The 20,691-nt window shown below is 37.8% G+C and overlaps 2 protein-coding genes across 2 annotated transcripts in view; both read left to right on the forward strand.

Annotated features, from left to right (window-relative positions):
- The window catches only part of LOC138755780 (myeloperoxidase-like), a 41,979-nt gene extending 41,371 nt beyond the window's left edge, over positions 1-608 (forward strand). The window contains exon 10 of the mRNA XM_069922421.1: positions 45-608. Within this exon, the coding sequence (XP_069778522.1) occupies positions 45-608 (564 nt within the window). The remainder of the gene's footprint in view (positions 1-44) is intronic.
- Positions 55-20,416, forward strand: LOC138743731 (thyroid peroxidase-like). The gene is made up of 8 exons (XM_069899380.1): positions 55-2,535; positions 9,762-10,020; positions 10,993-11,163; positions 13,143-13,380; positions 14,862-15,073; positions 15,712-15,876; positions 16,582-16,678; positions 19,016-20,416. Exons 1-8 carry the CDS (start codon positions 2,404-2,406, stop codon positions 19,077-19,079), a joined length of 1,338 nt encoding a protein of 445 aa, XP_069755481.1. The 5' UTR covers positions 55-2,403; the 3' UTR covers positions 19,080-20,416.
- Positions 20,417-20,691: the final 275 nt, after the last annotated feature.

The following is a 20,691-nucleotide window of genomic DNA, read 5'->3' on the forward strand; positions in this document are numbered from 1 at the left end:
CTAGATATGATGAGCATATCTGATCAGAGCCAAATGTCTTGCAGATCCCAGATGGTGACCCACGTGCCCGCGACAGTGAGAAGTGCATGCCATTTTTCCGCTCAGCCCCAGCATGTGGAAGTGGGGAATCTGGAATCCTCACAGGACAGCTCCGCCCCAGGGAACAACTGAATAGCATCACTTCTTTTGTGGATGCCAGCATGGTTTATGGAAGTACAGAGTCCCTGGCATGGAAACTGAGAAATCATACTAATGACCTTGGGTACCTGGCCATTAACCAGCAATACTCAGACAATGGCCTGGCCTATTTACCTTTCATGACCAAGAAGCCTCAAAATCCCTGTGCACTGACCAGAGACCAATCCCCCATTGGAAATATATCAGACATTCCATGTTTTCTGGCTGGTAAATTAATGACAGAAAATGAGGACAAATTCAGCATTGTAACAAAATATTTTGGAAGTTATTGGATCCTAATTGGGGTGTTAGTTAGGATTCCACAATTAGCTGCAGTAGATGAAGGCAAGGAAAGAAAAAAAAACATTCTGATCATTATCCTTTGGAGATTTCTGGGTGGGAGAATTTGGTCCTCAGACTTAGAATGGTGAACACAGTAAATCAACTCCTGTTCATAGCATTTTACTTCTGAAATTCAGTTCTGAAATCCACACTGTCACGAACTAACAACCCTCTTAATTTTGTTAGGGACTCGAGAGCTTTGTTAGGACTAACAATGGAACATCAATGGTAAATTCAAAATAATAGTTTTTATTAAACTATAACATGACATTTCTTACTCATCTCTAACAAACTCTAAATTTAACCCCACCATGCACAAATGTAAATGTGTGTGTTAAAGTCCCAAACTCTAAAAAATCTAAAACTTCAGCAATCATTTTAGTCTTGTTTGAAGGTCTTAAGTTTTCAGTTCAGAAATAATTATAAAGTGCTTTTAAACATCACATCTTCAGGCCTCTAAACTCACAATTCTTTCGATGAGTTGTCCTTGAGAGATATTCTTTAAGCAGAACTGACCATTTTCTGGGCTACATATGTATCTCCTATGGATAGGATGATACATTTCCTGTCTTTCCAAAAAGTCAAATCTTCTTTTGAATGAAGACTTTGGAATCTTTTTTCAAACAATGAAACGGTCCTCTATCTTAAAGAGACAGTCAGAAGTAGGCTTTTCTTTTGAAATCTACTTATTCTGTGTCCCTCTTATTAGGAGTAACAAATAGGCATCTTTTTTCAGGAAAGGTTTCTTGCAAATCTCTCATGTCACATGGTATATGACACATTTTCTGTCTTTGAAGTTTATAAATGCTTTTTGCACATCCATGTCAAAAGATCTCGTCCACTTGGGCCTCTGTGAGGTCTGCTCTCCTCAGAGCTAAAATGGCTGTGCGTTTATACAGGTGCTTCTGAAATAACACCTAATGTTTTTAGTATCTCAAAAACCATCATAAATCCTTTTATCTCTTTGGCTTCAACTGCAGAAGCATCCATTGCATCTTTCAAACTGGCTTATGTCTTCCATGTCAAAGAACCATGTGTGTTTAAAATGCTAATGTGTTGTATTTGTGCCCCTGTAACCACCTAAACTAACTTATTAAACCATATCTAGATAAAATATAGTTTTAACATTAAACTAAGGATTAATAATCCATTACAAGAGACATTGCTACAACATGTATTTAGGTCCACAAAGCTGAAGATGATTTTTCAGGTTTATGCATACATATGTTAAGATGCACAATGTGTTCAAGAGTTGACTTAAATGTATAGTAATTAATTGTATTCCCCCTTAAATAATTTTTTTCCCCTATGCTTGTCTTGGCTCACTAGTTAAGAAAGATTGATTAAATGAGGTATCAGAGCGCTTTCATTGAACCATGCACCTGCAATGCACTGTGCCTTCAATAGGAAGAGATGAACATTAGAAAGTAGCATGTGATAGGAAAGAGGCAGCTACCAATGGGATTATTTCACAAGGAAGGAGAAGCACTTTTATCAGTCAAACAAGATTTCTCAATATCTCACTGTCAGAAATTCATGTTCTTGTTCATTGATTACTCTGTGGAATTACCAAGTATCCTTTGCCCCTTTGCAACAGTTAATGATTTAAACTTTAGAAAATGTGGGATAATTGTTGTGAAAATTGTATATGTCTCATCTGAGGCTTAGTCTGTATGGATTCTGGTCCAAGCACATCCAAGTCAGGAAAGCCAGGATGCCCAGAACATTTCAATGACCTTTAAGCACAGTTTTTGAGCGAGCCCTTCCACATTTCACCCCCAAACAGATAGAAGCTCTGAAGCATGTCAGAGTTTGCAATACTGGAATATTGACAAAACTTTCTTTTACCATTTAGGGGATTCCCGAGCAAATGAACATTTAGGGATGCAAGCGCTACACACCGTCTTCTTACGAGAACATAACAGAATAGCATCAGAACTACATCAGCTGAACCCACACTGGAGTGGTGAGACCTTGTACCAGGAGACACGAAAAATCATGGGAGCCTACCAACAGGTGAGGAAGAGGAATGCGTTCCAAATTCTCATTTGATAATTTCCCTCTTGATCATTCTCCCAATCTATTACTATGCATTGTTCTTCCATACTTGCATATAGACTGCACTTCAGCCATTGTCCACGTTGTTTTATTGAATTCACTTCCATTAAATGGCACGCTTCAATTAGGATATTGAAGAAAATACATATCTGAAGAGTAATGATCTTGAAAATACATCTCGCAATTATGTTGAAGTAATTTGCACAATTTCTGTGCCTATAAATAAGACCTCATCATGCATCATTTTGGAAAACTTGTGTAAAGCTAATAAAACAAAGTAACTCCCCTTATAGTTATGCAACATCTGTTATAACATTCTGTACCAGAAGTAATTGACAACAAGCTGTGGTACTGCACTTGGATGATATTTGTCATGTTCCCTTCAAAGAAAATACAGAGAATTTCAGCATATTCCAATTTACGACAGATGGAACAGTGCAAGGAAAGCCTCAGCTATTGATTCTCAAGCCAAGATTATTAGAGAATCATATTTCACCAAAAACTTTCAAAGTCATATAGGCAGTAATTACAGGACACCATAAAAATCAAGAGATTTGAGAAGCACTTTCATTTGAATAGTTTTATAAAGGACAATGAACCCTTCCTTTCGTATATAAACAAATTTATTCTCCTATACTAAAGTGTAACCTGAAATTTCCAAAAATATATTTACAATCACTAAATTTAATCTTTATAAACAATATGAGTGTGTGTCAACTTGTATGTAAATATAATGACTGTGACCATGGTAACCATCATTCATTTTCAATCATGCTTGACATAATTAAAGCGGAACTAGTTTAGAAGCTGCAATTAGGATACTGAAGAAAATAGTATGATTGTGTTGCAGCTTCCTTGTTATCACACAAGTAGTTCAGTTTTTTTCTGAGTTGTATTAACATGGAAACACAGTGTGAAGCAGTCAGTCACTCACCACTGAGATGTGAAGATCGTTCTTCAATCTTTGGAACCTTCACCCTCAGAAGGCTGTGGGTGTCCTGTCATTCAGTATAGTCCAGGATGAGATCGAGAGATCTTTTAATACTAAGAAAAGTCAATGAGATGCAAGATAACCCATGATCTCACAGAAAAGTGAAAGAGTCCACTCATGCTTCAACTTCCTGTGTTGCTGTAGTCATTTCACACACTGTTATTGAGCTTCTAACAAAAAAAAATTGTAATAGGAGCATGCACACATAATTATCGCAGCATATCAAAAAGAACTTTTTCCAACAGTTAATATCATTTTCATTCTTCAAAGACATCTGGTCTAATACCACTGGAGAGAGAGTAGATGGGATTTCCAAAATCTCTTATCCTGTTAAACACTGCAATCATGTGTGGTCTGTTTACAAATCCACATCGAACTGGTGATATTATTAATTTTTCTATTTTGCCATAAGCATCAATTTTTTAATCTAACAGTATATGGCTGAGACTTTACTGCATATCTCATTGCACTGATAGAGCAATACAACATAGAAACAGGCCTTTCTAGTCTGTGCTGAACTATTATTCTGCCTTGACCCACTGACCTGCACCCAGTCCGTTTCCCTCAATGCCCCTCCCATCCATGTAGCTGCCCAAATGTTTCTGACGTTATCATTTGAGCCCACATTCATCACTTCAGCTGATAGCTCATTCCATAATCCCACTACTCTCTGTGAGGATGCTCCCCATAATGTTCCCCTTTCGCCTTTAAATCGTGCACATCTCACCTAACCCAAATGGAAAAAAAATCTGCCTGCATTTCTTCTCTCCCTCTCTATACATATCCCTTGTTATTTTGTCTACCTCTATTAAATCTCCCCTCATTCTTCTACATCCCCAGAAATAAAGTCCTAACCTGTTTAACCTTTCCGTGCAACTCAGTTCCTCAAGTCCTGGCTACATCTTTGTAAATCTTCTCTGCACTCTTTCAATCTTATAGATATCTTCCCTAAGTGATCAAAATTGCACAGAATTCTCCAAATTTGGCCGCACCAATGTCTTATAAAACTTCACCATGACATCCAAACTCTGAAACTCAATACTTTGATTTAATAAGGCCAATGTGCCAAATGCACTCTTTCTGACCCTACCTTCCTGTGATGCCACTTTCAGGGAATAATGCACCTGTATTTCCAGATTCCTCTGTTCTACTGCACTCCTCAGTGCCTTACCATTTATTGTGCATGTCCAATCTTGGTTTGTCCTTCCAAAACCTCACATTTGTGTGCATTAAGTTCTATCTGCCATTTTGCAGCCCATTTTTCCATCTGGCCCAGATCCCTCTACAAGTTTTGAAAGCCTTTCTCGCTGCCCACTTCACCTCCAATCTTTGTAGTCATCTGCATCATTACTGATCTAATTTACATCATCATCCAGATTATTGATATAGATGACAAACAACAATGAATCCAGCACTGATCCCTGAATACAGGCCTTTAGTCAGAGAGGCAGTCATCCACTACTACTATTTAGCTTCTCTTGTAAAGACGATGTCGAATCCAGTTTACCATGAATACCGAGCGACTAAACCTTCCTGACTAACCTCCCATATAGGACCTTGTCAAAGATTAAAGATTATTTTATTGTCATGTAATAAAACATAAAGCGTGATATTACATAAAATTTTCTTAGTCTACTGTAAGGCAGACAAAGATTCACCATCAACGGGAACTGCCCAGGGCCCCATAAAGTGAGAGAAAGAAGCAAAAGAGAGTCTGCCAAGAGTTATTGAGTGTCCATGAATTTTCCTATAGCACTCCCACAACCTCCAGTCCAAACCATCAGCAATTCAAACTCCAGATGCAAACCTCTGACACAATCTGGAAACCTTCAGCACCATCTCTGATACCTCGTACCCCTTCAGTCAGTCTCAAGCCAGTCTCTAGCAAACTGCAGCCTAGTGTGAGTCCCTTGACCGCAGTCACCAGAAGCCCTCATGCATTCCTCAGCTCAAGACACCAACAGCCCGCCACCTGTGTCTTCCTCAGCCTCAGAGCCCCTCACTTGTCACCATCCCATAGGGTCATCTCTTCTGCTTCTCCTTCTCAAATGGGGAGAGAGGAGGGAGGGGGAAAAGGTTGGTGCCATGTGTCAGTCCTCTGCTTCCTCGGTTGGTAAACCCTCAAGGCTGCTGCCACCATCCTGAGCCCAGACCCTTCATTCACAAAATTTTAAAATAAACCACCATTGGCTCCTTTAACAGGCCATTTAAAGCCTGTACAGAGCTGACTAGTCTGACTGGGCCATTGGACCCTGCAGAGAGTGCATACCTCCGCTCCCTGTAGGTACACGCCAGTGCCACCATTTAAAAATAAAAGTACATAGCCGTACTAAAGTCCATGTGGACAACATCCACAGCCTTTCCCTCATCAACTTTCCTGGCAACCTCTTTGAAAAGCTCCAAAAGATTGGTTATACACGATCAGCCATTGCCCAAAGCCATGTTAACTATCCCTAATCAGTCAATGAGTGTCCAAATATTTGTATATTCAAACTCTAAGCTATCCAGCCCTTTTACAGTATGAAAGTCTCAGTCATACGTGGAAGGTTAAAATTACCTACTATCACAACTTAAGATTTTCTGCAACTGTCTGCTATCTCCCTGCATATTTGCTCCTCTAACTATTGGGTGGTCTATAATACAACCCCATTAATGTGATCATACCTTCCCCCATTTCTCAGCTCCTTCCATGAAGTCTCAGAAAAGCTCTCGTCTATCCTGCCTGAGTGCAGCTCTGATATTTTCCCAAACAAGCAATGCTACTCCTCCCCCTTTCATCCCTCTCATGCACATTTCCTACAGCTGACTGTTCTCTCCCTCTCTCTGCAGATTTGCTTCTTCAATTTTCGTTGGCTATGGCTCCCTTAGGACTTCAAAGTTTTTGGGTCCCTTCCCTCTGAAGCATTCGAGTTTAGTTGGCGTCTTATGTATTTCTCTTCTACCAACTGCACAATAAACAAAAAATATTTATTATTTCAGTCTGCAACACCCACCCCCCCCTTCCTTAAATGTGCTGTAGCTCCCTGGTGGCAGGGTTGATGGGAGAAGCATGGCCCCTGCTGGGAAAGACTAGTCTATAATACAAACCCATAGATGTGGCCATACCTTTCCTCTTCCCTAGCTCTACCCATATTGGCTCAGTGGATGAAATAGATGCACCCGAGAATTTTATTTCAACTACACACAACCCTTGAATATCCGAATTAAAATGCAGCCTTAAAAATCAAAATTGTCTTTCTCCACACTGCTATTTGCTCTGGCACTCTGGTTCCCATTCCCTACAAATCTCGCTTCAACTTCCCAGAACAACACTAGTAAATCTTACCATGATAATAGTCCCCCTCCAGTTCAGATGCAAACCTTACTGTTGGCACAGGTCCAAACTTCCCTATGATCCAGAGATCTAAAGCCTTCCTTCCTGCACCATATCTTTAGCTACATGTTGACCTGAATTATCCTCCCATTTCTAACCTTACTAGAACTTGGCACAGGTAGGAATCTTGAGATCACAAGCCTGGAGGTCCTGTCCTATATAATTTGTCTCTAGATGCACCACAACATATGGCTGCTCACCCTTACTTTTGAGAATGCCATGAATTTGGTCAGAGACATCCCAGATCCTAGCACCAGCAAGGATTCTCAATCTCTTCCACAGAACCTCTGATCTGTTCCCCTATCCATCACTACAGCTTGCCTCTTCTCCTCCCTTCCTTTCTTAGGCCCAGGGCCAGACTCTGTACTAGAGACCTGACAACCATGGCTTGTTCCTAGTAGGTTGCCCCAAGTTTCCAAAACAGGATACGTATTATTGAGGGGAATAGCCACAGGGGTGCCCTGCACTGACTGCCTGTTCCCTTTCCTTCTCCTACAACCCAGCAACCTTCCTCCTCCCCCTATAATTCCTGCCATCACCCTCTCAGCAACCCCCTCCCCACAATGATCAGGAGTTCATGTAATTCCAGCTTCAATTTCCTCACACTGTAACGATCTGCAGCTGGATGCAATTCTCACAGATGAAGTCATCAGGAATAATGTTCACTTCTCAGACTCTCCAGATTCTGCAACAAGAGCATCATTCTGTCTCTGGCTGCCATGCCTACAGTCTACAAAATAATTTAAAGAAAAAAAAGCTTGTTACCTGTGCCTTCTTGCTGAATCCTTTTGTTTCTCAATTGGATTGTCTTTGTCTCAACTCATGTGCCACCACTTCAGCCTCTGCTCACCAAATCCTCTTGAGCCAAAGCCTCATCTCCCCACCCTAACTCTGGCCCACTCATGATGGGCAGTCTGCTTATACCTCTCACTTATTTAATTAGACAATCTCACTTCAAGTCCCATTCACTCTATGTGTGTAAGGTGCCCCAGATACATTACATTCCCAATCCTTGTTCAACCAGTTTCTGATTTTTTTAAACCTTCCAGATTTATTTGCTGCTGCAGGTGATTCTGGGTTGTGGTGTTGATTGGTTCAGAATCCATTAATTACCTTCCAATAATTTTATTTTAAATTGTCTCTTTTCCCTTGTGCTAGATTAAGAGAGATTAATTGATTATTAAAAGTTAATTGAACCAAAAGTTTCCTTATTTTATTACTATTATTCTACAGTCAAAAGAATGCAATGTAGTACACCTCCGATTATATGAAATATATGGGACCGGGCCTATTTTGGATAAAGTTTTTTCCAGAAAACTGGTCATTTTTTTTAAAAAACAGCCCAGTGGCAACAGCAAATCACTTGTAACAGTGTTTAAACAATAACAAACAACAAGAGAAGGCTTTTTAAGCATTAATTCTCACCAAAAAAAAAAGCTGGCCACCGACACCTCCCCACCAAGGCCCCGATCATGCTGGAAGCCAGAGGATCCCGCTTCTGTTTGCCGGCAGCCCAAGGTCCCTAATCAGTTCAGCTCTTGAAAAAAAAAAATCAGATAAATGAGGATTTTGTAGAATACGATTTTGGATAATCTGACTTGTTCTGTGATTGAAAATGATCATTAATCTAGATTTCAACAGGGCACCAAAGAGATATGCTCGTAAGGGAAAAGAAATTGCAGTTCAGGTTTAATTAGAAAATGCTTCTGATGTTGAAAAACATGCACCTCCTAACACTGATACTTGAAAAGATGGGAATGGTTCAGAAATTCATTCAGGAGTGAAAAACTAAAAGTATTGGCTCAAAGTGGCTTGAGGTTCCGGATTCCTGATTTTTGTAGTATCTCCTAAGGCAAAGATTACCACGGATCCTAATTAACATCAATTATTCGAATCAGCAGTCATATTATCAAGCTTTGCCAAATTAGGAAGGACTGAAGAAAAAAAAACACATGAAAACCTGAGAGGAGTCGGGGGCAATCCACATGGGGCTTGAAAGAGACCCACAACAAAGGAGGTTGGGGTGAAGGGGGAGTTGAAGACAAGGTGAACATACATGTGGGGGGGATCCATTCACTAAGTCTTATGAGGCACTGAGGGCCAACTTCTACATGGGTAGTCTGCCTTTCTGTGCAATAAATTTGGAAAAAATGTTGTCAAAACATGAATTGGATGCCATTTGACATCCTCTTACATCCAAAATCCCTCTGCACATTATATGCATGGTAGATTGAAAATAAAATAGCTACACCATGAGAACATACAGGTTTTAAAATCACAAACCTGGAAAGAATTCTAGGCCAAAGTCTATGGGACAGCAGGCCTCTGAAGTATAAAAGGTGTGGTGAGTCCAATCCAAGTTTTCAAAGCACATGGATTTTAGCATTTAATCAGAACAATGAGAAATGATTTGTTCAAGTCTTGGGGCTTGAATAAACAAATCCAAGAAGCAATGATTCTTTATTTCAATAAAGACAGGACCCAAGTGGAAGAGGGCTTTGAATTTCTTATTTTGATTTTTTTTATATAAACGCTGCATTCAGCCCAATGAAAAACCTGTATACCCAAATCAAAGGTAACTGATAATGGTTGGTAACAGAGAAATACAAGTGAAGATGTAGAAAGAAAATGGAAGACTATATTTACTATTAATTTGATAGAGGAATATAATAAGTGACACTATGGATAGACATGAACTAAAATTCAGGCCTGTTTTAAATTTTTTTGTAAAGCTATTTTGCTTCAGCTTTACATTTAGCTTGTGCTGATAAATAGATTAAAAGGAAAAATATGATCAGAATTTCCTTCCTCTCCATGCAGATTATAAACTGGAAGGATTATGTACCCAAGATTCTTGGTCCTGATGCCACAAAGCAGCATCTACCCCCCTACAAAGGCTACGATGAAGCAGTTGATCCCCAGATTTCCAATGTGTTTGCCACAGCAGCATTTCGTTTTGCTCATGTCACCATCCATCCACTACTCTTTCGATTGGATGAGAACTACAGAGAAAATCCTACCTACCCTAGCATCTCTCTGCACAAGTCATTTTTCTCTCCCTGGAGAATTATAGAAGAAGGTAAGGAGAGCACTGCACATGTTAAAGCATGCACTCTAACCAAAGTCTAAGTTCATCCATCATTAAGCTAATAAGCATTGATAAATCACATAAATTCCTCTACACCAAAAAGTAATGGTTTATCAGAAATCCTTGTGGTTTGGCATATGGCTCACTCATAAGCATCAGTAACCATGTTGGTTCGGACATGGTTCACCATTTTCTCTGTAACAAAATGTAAAGAAAATTGCTGCCCTTTACAGCACATATTCATTTCTTCATTCAAAAATTTACCAGCGCCCAGTTTCTGGCACCCCTTTTAAACTCACCAGTTCCTGTTTCCACTGCTCCTCTTCAACTTACTGTTTCTCTTTCCATAGATGCTGCTTGCCTTGCTGAGTTTGTCCAGCATCTTCTGATTTTGTTTCAGAGTTCCAGCATCTGTATTTTTATGATTTTTTTTCCCCCACTGGAAAAATTTACTACACTCCTGCGTAATACATTATTTAAATTGTGAGTGTGTTGGGTAATTTTTAAAAAGTAAGCTTCGGAACATCTGTTGGTCTGCCACCAAGTCATGAGTATGCTGGATTATCAAAGTTTTATTCTACTTGGTCCAACATATGTAACACTGGCAGCTTTGTGGGTCGATTTAAACTGCAAGGTTTCAACTGGAACACAATGCCAATGCATCATGAAATCAGATCTCACTCCACTCCCCTGTCACCATTCACAAAGTATTACTTTTACAGCAAGGCTCCTTCAGCAACAATCACCAGCTGAAAGATTGGGCGACTTGATGCTTTCCTTGGCCTGAGTCATTGAGATAAATTATTAAACCTGTTTTGGTTAAAATCTGCTAATTAAGAATAAAACAGAGATAGATTGGAATGTATTTTGCATTTAACAATATGTTCAACACAAGGCCAAATAAATACCCCACCAATATTCTCCTGTGCTCAAACCCAGGTTATTGTGTTGTATGTATTACAGGAGGCATTGATCCCATCATTCGAGGTGTTATATTAAATTCTGCCAAGCTTCAAACACCAACACAGATGATGCCTGAAGAGCTGACAGAAAAGTTGTTTAAGCCTAAGGAATCCCTAGCATTGGATCTGGCAGCACTGAACCTACAACGAGGAAGGGATCATGGGCTACCAAGTGAGTGTCGACAAAAAATGAAAATATACAGAGGACACAAACAACTTCCTCCCTGAAGATATTGTAAAATATAATCAATAGTCCTATCACTATTCTAATTTATGGACCAGAAAAATCATTAGGAAGAAATACCAAAGGCAAATATCTTTCCATCTATAATTGCAAGGAGAGCAGAGTACAGGTGTAAAAAGCTTTGCTACAGTCATTCATGGCACTGGTAAAGTACCCCAAACCCCTAGTACCATGTGTGTTTGATCATCTTATCTCAGAAAAGACAGAGTTACCTTCAAAACAGTTCAGCAAGATTGGTGTGGGTGAAATAGATTCTGGATAAGGGGAGAGGTGGTCCAATGGATGGGCTTCCTTTGAACTGTGCTGAGATCACAATCCTGCCAATTTACATAACTGGGATTAAAGACTGGGCTCGTGCTAATTACAGAACATGAGGGTTCAAATTATGGAAGGTTTAATAAATTGAAAGGAAGTGCAAGGGGAGTGTCAAAGTTAGTGAAAATCAAAGCGTAACAGGAAGGAACAGTCATAGAAAGTTAAGGCTTAAGAATCTTTATAAAAATGCATCCAACAATTGTAACAAGATATGTGAGTTGACAGTACAAACAGAAGAAAACAAGTCACAATTAATAGCTGCTGTGACGATTATGATGGCAGAGTGACTGACAGGGAAATCAACAATCCAGGTTATTCAATGTTCCAAAAGAATCACAGAAAGGAAAAGATGGGATAGCATATTTGTTAAATCATAACTGTTCACTTCTTCTGCTACTGTAATACTCATAGCACTCAGCAAAGTCCAAATTTTCACCTTCTTTGGTCTTCTGGTGTATGCAAATGTCACGGTTGAGAGTAGGAGACTGAAAAATGGGTTGGGACTCCAAACCCAATCATGCCCCGAAGGTAGCAAGATAGAGATATTTGTACACAGTGCCAGGGGCAAGTGTTTGACAAACCAGTGCGTAGCTGGTCTTGAATATCATCTTTAGCTTTGCAACATAGTAATTACAGGTGAGATATTTCAACGCAGTTCAACCCCAACCTCACACAGCAACCAAAGGTAACATGTTCAAAACCAGTTTAACCCTTAAGATCACAATTAGCCAAAGATGATGTAGTGAGTATAGTGAATTGTGAAAAAGTTGGAGTGGATTATGATGTGGAAAAGGTTTAGGAGGAAATAAGGAACAGCAAGGGAAAGGAGACAGAAGTGGGAGACTAAATAAATAATATGGAGGTAGGAAATTGGTTGTGGTAAAACTGGCAAGAAGTATCAAAACAACAAGAGATTCTGTGTGTGTGTGTGTGTGTGTATAAAAAATGAAAAAGGGTAGCTAAAGTAAGAATGGAATCACTGCAGAATGACATTGAGAAATTAATGAGGAAACAGAGCAGAGGCAGATAATTTAAACCAATATTTTACACCATCTACACTGTAGGGGATGCTGAAAAGATTCCAAATGTTACAAATGGGCTAATTTCAAAGAGATCAGAACTTGTAACAATTCCTGGTGAGTGAGAGAATGGAATATTTTTGGTCAATACAGCAAGGTGGCAAAGAGATCAAAGATCCACCATTGCAGAACAGGCAACAGAGCCACTTGGCTTGGTCCTGAAAATCCAAACAGAAAACTGGAGATTCTCAACAAATCGGACAGCATCTGTTGAAAGAGAATATTTGAAATGTTAAAACAGCATGCTTTCTTCTCTCCACACAAGCTGCTTGGCCTGCTAAGTGTCTCCAGTACAGTATTTGTTGATTAGATTTCAAACTTCCAGCATTTGCACCTTTTTTTTTTGCTTTTAACCTTTTCCTGTCATGGTTCTTCACTCCAACACATACAATTCTATTAATACAATGCAAATTATAAACTGACTTCAAACATTATAACTATAGTAATATTGAAAGACATGCATGTGTCATTTATTTTAAAAGAATAGTTTGATCATCCTTTCTTCCTGTGTAGATTATAATGCCTGGAGGAGGTTCTGTGGATTGCAGGAAGCCAAGAATATCTCTGAATTAATATGGATCCTTAACAGCACTTATTTGGCGAAAAAGATCCTGTCAGTGTACAAGACACCCAATAACATAGATGTGTGGATTGGTGCAATAGCAGAGCCACTACTGCCCAGAGCTCGTGTTGGGGAACTCTTAGCCTGTCTTCTTGGAAAACAGTTCCAGGTCCTAAGGGATGGAGATAGGTGTGTATGGAAATCAGAAGCCTATGGATGATAAACATCATGTCCACTTCCTGCTATTTTTATATAAGGGATCTTGGATTAAGTTTCCTGCACTGATAAAACTGCTTGTTTTATTCATGTTTGGGATTTCTCACAAACTGTGGGTGGCAGTGTCACATCTGGAAGAGCTGCTGGCTCACTGTTCCAATCACCTGATTAAATACTGACCTCTAGTGCTGAATTTACATTTTCCCTGTAACACATGGGTTTCTATTGGGTGCTTTGGTTTCCTTCACAGTCCAAAGATTTATGGGATTGTTTGTCAATTGGCCACTGTAAAATTCCCCTTGTGACCAGATGAGTGGAAAAATCTTGGGTATGCATAATAGTTGGAGAGGACTTTCTGTGCTGAAGGACCTGTTTCCATGGTGCATGAATCTTTGTGAGAAGAATCCAAACCAAACTACAAATGAAGAATTCCTCAGGTTGTCCCAGAATATATAAACTTTTCTCATTGGGACAAACTACCTTTCTCCAAACCAGATAACTAATGCTGACTTGCTGTATTAGAATATGAAGTTCTGACGAAAATGGGCAATTCCTAGATTCATATTTGTGAAACAAACATGGTTAGGACCCAAAACTTTAGAATCTACAGGTACAGTTTGTGTTCTATTCAGAGTTCAATTGGATAAAACTGTGTGCTCTGTGCTAATATCTGTCCATTTCCATGTCAATCAATGGCCACTGAGTGTAATGACAATTTAGTATTTTCGGGATTTAGTAGAGAATAGAATATAATCCTTGTGGGTGCATTTAGAGACATGGTGTGGAACTATGAAGCAGTCATGAACAACCTGCTTCAATCACAAAAAAACCATGTCAAACCAAGACAAGTGAAGACTGCAGCACTCATTGTTAAAACACTTTTTTGTCAGTTTCCTGTCATTTTCCTAAGATTCCTGATTCTTGTAGTGTATTCTAGATGAGTAGTTCTCAACTTCCCCTTTCTACTCACATACCACCTTAAGCAATCCCTTACTAATCACAGAGCACCTATGGCATAGGGATTATTTAAAGTGGTATGTGAGTGGAAAGAAAAAGGTTGAGACCACTGTTCTAGACAGTTTTACTATTCTCTGCCACCTTGCAGGTAGTCATTCTTAATTCATTTACAGATGTACAGTCATGAACGTAGCAAGCTAAGACAAACTGATAGATACCATTGTAACTGAGCCTCACATTCTCTTGACCTAACCTTTATTTAGAGGCAGCAGGACAGAGGATATTTTACTGAAGTAGGGGCAAACAAGTTGATTTGAGCTTCCTATTAACAACCAAAAAAGATCAATTAATTCAGCAAAGAGTGGGAATGAAAACCATGGTCTATGTCATACAGATTGCTAAACCACATGAAGGGAACATAAATATCAAAACAACATCTTGCAAAATTTCTTGGTTAATACCTATATGTGACACTTGTTTTTTCTGTTTTGCAAAAGATTTTGGTGGGAAAATGAAGGTGTATTTACCAACCAGCAAAGAAAAGAGCTGAGTAAAGTCACTCTGTCGAGAATCTTATGTGACAGCACCAGGATTCAGAGAATCCCTGTGGATGTGTTTTCACGGAACCAATATCCCAAAGACTTTGTACTTTGTAACAGCTCTGCAATCCCTTCACTTAATTTGGGCCCCTGGAAAGAGAAGATCACAGGTGGGTTGTCATTACTTCCCAATTCTAAATCCAGCCAGGGAATATTTAGATTAGGTGCAACAATCAAAAGGGGGAGGAGGAGGGTGGGATCACCAAATAAAAAGGGTTAAATGAACACAGAGTACAATCAGATTTGGGCAGAGTAAAGAAGCTGAGGGAGGATGAGGCAGAGGCTGGGATAAAGGTGGATAAGCGACTGAGATGAGGACTAAGACAGTGGGTGGAATAATGGCACCAGCTCTGAATTTGCTTTCCCAATGATGAATACTTTCAAGAGACACAGAAATGAGCAAAAAAGCTTGGTTTTTTTTAAAGAATTAATTTTTATATAGTTTAAAATATTCTGGAAAGCTTCTTTAATCAACATATAGTTTCATTCTTGGTGATAACTGCAGAAGAGTAAATATAATAATATTTTCTTGATCGCTAGATTTGTATATCCCACAACATGCAATGTTATATTATTGATGTGAACCAAAAGAAATCAATTTACTTTGCCAACCACCTTCAAAAGAAATTACAATAACTTAACAATGATGCTGTACTGTTATTTCTGTCCACGATGCTAGGCGACAGGTTTTGGTGATTTATTTGCATTTCAGTAGCTCATTAAAGCTGTATCTTGCTATTTTTCACAGAAACACCTTGTGGAGAAGTTCCCAAGGTGGAAAAGGCACATTTCTTCTTTTGTAAAACTACCATTCATTTTGAATGTATTAAGGGATTTAATCTGGTTGGACCTTCATCTATATCTTGCAATCTTCTCACTGGAGTATGGAGTTCTGCAGCACCCACATGTCAAGGTATGATGGGTTTTCTACCTCCTGCACTTTAGATCTGAACACTCAAATTGCCCAATGACAAACACTTTGATTTGAGATTGCCAGATAGACTGAAAGCCTGCCTCATTATATCTAAAATTGCTCTCCTGCCATTCAGAATTTACCATTAAGTTTTTGGATTCACAGCCCATTTAACAATCATATATTGTTGAGCTCAAGAGATTGAATAATGGCTATGTTATACCAGAAAACTTTAAATTAAAATGATTCAAACATCCAGAAGAATTGGGGTCAATGCGCAGAATACCACACAAAATGAAAACTGTATGAGCAGAGTAAGATTAAGTAACATCAAATGCAAACCATTTTAGGAACAGGAAGATTGAATCCACACCACTGTCTTGAGTAAGAAATCACAAAACACAGGTCAAATTCAATCAACCTGAATACCACCCCATCAAGGTGTTCTCGGTCAAGGTATCATGGACAATGCTATGAAGTGGAAATATTGTTGTTCAGTTTGGGTTTTACCAGAACCACCAAGCATTTGTCCATACATTGGTCAAAAGATACAAGTAAATTTCAGAGGTGGGGAAATATTGAGAAACACCATCTGATCAAATGTCAACAAGATATTAATAAATGAATTATTGCAGGAACAGCACTGAATTATAGCCATATACTTTTTTTTTAAATAACAAATTTGTTTTTGAAACTTCCACATAGAAAACATCTCAAAGAGTTCAAGCCTTCTCATCACAATACTTGTAACTATCTGTGGCTGTGTTTTCATCGCCCTGCTGTCAGCTAATGGGTTTCAGAGGTAATGTTCCATTCAATTAGCATTCAATATTTTCATGTAGGCAGCTGGTACAAACAATAGGAACAAAATGAAAATATTCAAGAAATGTTAATTTTGTGGGCACTTGTGTTCTTCAATTACCCCTCTCCTCATAATGATTGGGGATATTTAAATGTGGTATTGGAGCTTTTATTGGATAATTATTCAAGAGTAAAAGGGAAAAATGGTGGAAGAGTACTAAAATTGAATTGTACAATGCTTAATGAGGTTTGAATTTTGTTTTAAGATGGTGGTTTATGTGACTAATATGATGATAGATGTGAAGTTAGTTGATATTTGGTGAAGGTTTATCTCTATAGAGAAAGTTTTTTTTTCATCTTTTTTTTCTCATGCTACAATTTTTTTTAAAAGAATTGATTATTGTTTAAGAATTTTTGATAGACAATGTTACTAATTTTACTAATTTTTTATATTAAGTTTGAGTTAAATATATGTTTCATCTTAACTCTCTTTGTTAAATATATGCATTTAAGTTTGATTTAAATATGTTTTTTAAGTCTGATATCTTAGTATTAATTACTTCTCTTTTTGTTAGTATTTTAATCGGTTATGTTTTTGTTTTTTTTGTAAGTGGTTTTTTTTCTCACATATATTATTAACTTTATTAATTCTTCACTTTTTATTTTGGGGGGGAAGGGGAGGTTGGACTAATTTGAGTTGGGTTATTAATGTGTAATAATTATTGGGGAGGGTATAGTTTATTTAGATTACTGATACTGTATTGTAATTTTATTATTTTATTCTTAATTTTTTTTAAATGTAATCCTATATGTTATTCATGTTATAAAGTCTTAAATAAAGTTTAAAAAAAAAAATTACCCCTCTCCAAAAATTGATTCTCATTAGGAATGAACTCATTGGTCTATTGTCAACCTGCTATTTATTCTTCCTTAATGGACCTACACACTATGTTTTAATGTGGACATCATTAACATTTATTCCTTGCTTGGCAATCATGCACATATGCATCTCAAAGCTGATTATTCAGAAGTTACATTTGGTAATAAAACTTGTTCAGTCATTAAAATTTGGAGATGAAGAAGTCACTTCTTGAATTATTCCAGCTGAACTCAATGCATATAAATGCAATACTTTTATAGTGGCTTTTATTTCATCTATTTGGACCAAACTAATTTTAAAAAAAGGATTATCCACAAAACTGACTTCAACCTGGAAAATGGCTTACATTTTAGAAAGGGCTGGAATATATCACAAAGAAAACATCAAGATAATTTCACCATTGGGCATAAAATCCAGTCAAACATCATTATAGCACAATATTTAATGAAAGTAATTGTTAATTGATTACAAAACATCAACTGTTCTGGTAGGTCATATTCCAAAGGGTCAGACTGTTTTTCCAAAAAACATTCAGGAGAACTACAGTTGGATGCACAGAGATCAAATGGCAATTAAGCCATTATGAAGAGTAATAACCAATTTTGTGGACAAATATGTTTGGGGAAAAAAAAAACGAAATTTATTTGACTGGTTTGTTTCTTTAAACCATTCATGGTAGTTCAAATGGAGTTAAACAGGAAAATATATTCTCGTACAGTACACAACAGTGCTGTAGAAACACAGCAAGTCATGAGGCATCCACAAGAAGTAAAAGGCAATCAAGGTTTCACATCTGAGAAGGGCGCTTAAGGATAGTGCATGACCTGCTGAGTTTCTTGTGTACTAATCTCATTCAAAGTTGCTCCATTATTTCAAATGAAATAACTAACAGCTATTGCTGCTGGAAAAAAAATGTATTTGTGATATCTCTGCAAAGCCCTAATATACAAATATTTGATTAATTACCTGTAAACATTACAACTTTGTTCTATGCAGAGATGAAGGATTCTGTATCCTTCCATCTTTGACCCAGTAACAGTCGTTATTATTCTTCAGAAGAAAAAAATTCTGAGTTCTGCCTACCCAACAGTCGTCATCTCTGTTGCTCCTCTGGAGATATAGACAAAATATTACAAGCATTTAAAATAGATCAGTAATTAGATTTCAGACAAGACAAATATAAGCATAAGAGGACCAAATTACCATTTTCCACTCTGTCAAAGAGAAAGCATCTTCTGAAATCTAAAGACAGTAAACAATCCATAATCTATACCTGAGACATGATGAAGGAAATTACTTCATAGGCTAGTTTGTAGGGTGTGATTATCTGACAAAAACCTGATCAGTAAATATTCAGATTCTCTTCCACATGTCTGGGTGCAAAGCTGCTATCCATCTAACACATGGGTTATTTGTATGTTGCAACAAATGTAAAATAATCTGTTTCTTTTTATCTAGATATCAAAGGAGGCGCAAAGACGTGAATGAAACTGTAAACAAATGTGGACGGGATATTAAATAATTTGCAAGGAAAAATGAAATATCGCATAACCATGTACTGATTCACCATCAACATGGCTCAATGGCTGTTTTCTCATTTTCATCATTCTGTATTTTGATTCTTGTCAAAAATATCTATTTATTCAATCTCCACTATTTTGTTGTTCAGATATGCAGAGTAAATTCCATGAAGCCATTTTATTAATTGTTAGTTTCATATGCAAACTTCCAAATAAGAGTTAAAGATCAGAATCTAAAGCCCCTTTTACACAGCCTCTTCAAGGCAGGAATATTGCGCCACGTCATTCTGCAAAAAGGTACCAACACAGAATTGGGGGGGGGGGGGGTTATTGTAGTCCCGCCTTTAAGCCATCAACAGAGATAGTCACAGTGCCAAATCCTATTATGCTGCCATTGTTTGGTTCAGTGTAAACAAGCATATCCAGCTTAATGATGTGTCTTCTTTACAACAATATTGCAGGATCTCCCTATCAATACCTTTGAGGTTGCTATTGATCACAAATTTAAACTGGCCGCAAGAGCTGGTCAGAGATTGGAAATCCTGTCAGTTCCTCAAAGATTTACACCATCTCCAAAGTAAGAGTCAGAATTGTGATGCATTGCTTGTTAGATTTCAGCTCAACCAACATTTAAGTAGTTTAAATAATTGCCAAACAATTCTTCACCAGAACCATTCACTCTCTCACTACCATTGTGCAGCAAAATACCACAGCTATGAAATAAATTTAAGAGTCTTGCCAGGGTTTCTTTGACCTTCTCAAATCTACACAAAAAAAAGACTCCGAATACGAGTGAAAGAGAATGACACCAAATAAGTTCCCCATCAAGTCGTAACTTTCCAGACTTGGAAATACATCTTTATTTCTTCATAGTCATATGTCTAAATATTGTAATTCCATGCATGGCAAAACTACAGAAATACAAAAACAGTGAAATTCCTGCCATCAAAAATTCAAGCAACCAGCATTCTCAGGTAACCAGCAAATAAAAATTGCAGAAAATAATAGATAAAAAATACAAAAGTTTAAAACTGGCACCCCTAGAGGTCAGTTCACCAATCATGCAACACACAATCTCAAGCAACTGGAAAATTCATTTATTCAACATCTACCAATCCCCATAGGTGCCAGATACTGGTGGGCTTTACCATACGAGGTTCAAAGGTCTGGCTCAACATCAGTCTCAAGAGTAAATAAGGATCAGCAATAAATGCTGGCATTTCCAGTAATCCCCACATCTAAATGATGAAAAATTAATCAGCTATATTTAAACAATTATTGTCCAATAACTTGAGTTGTTTGGAAGTGGAGAATGTCTTTGTTTCCACCCCTATAAAATGTGCAGAATCTCAGAGATTCCATTTTCCTTCGTATAAAAATTGTACGGAATTTCAGAGTCTCTATTCAAGTAAACTTTGCTGTAACATTCTCTAGAAATTGTTTATTTGCTGTAAAGTACATTTGAAGTAAAGTATGCTTGGCCTACAATGAAGCCTCTTGTTTCTGGAAAATGAGTTATTTATTTTTTTCTATAAAGAGAATTTGAACATGTATTTATTCCAGCCACCAGAAGGAATCTGCTTATGTATTGTGGCTTGGAAACACTTTATTCTT

The sequence above is a fragment of the Narcine bancroftii genome, chromosome 1 (assembly GCF_036971445.1).
Source record: "Narcine bancroftii isolate sNarBan1 chromosome 1, sNarBan1.hap1, whole genome shotgun sequence".
Lineage (NCBI taxonomy): Eukaryota > Metazoa > Chordata > Chondrichthyes > Torpediniformes > Narcinidae > Narcine > Narcine bancroftii.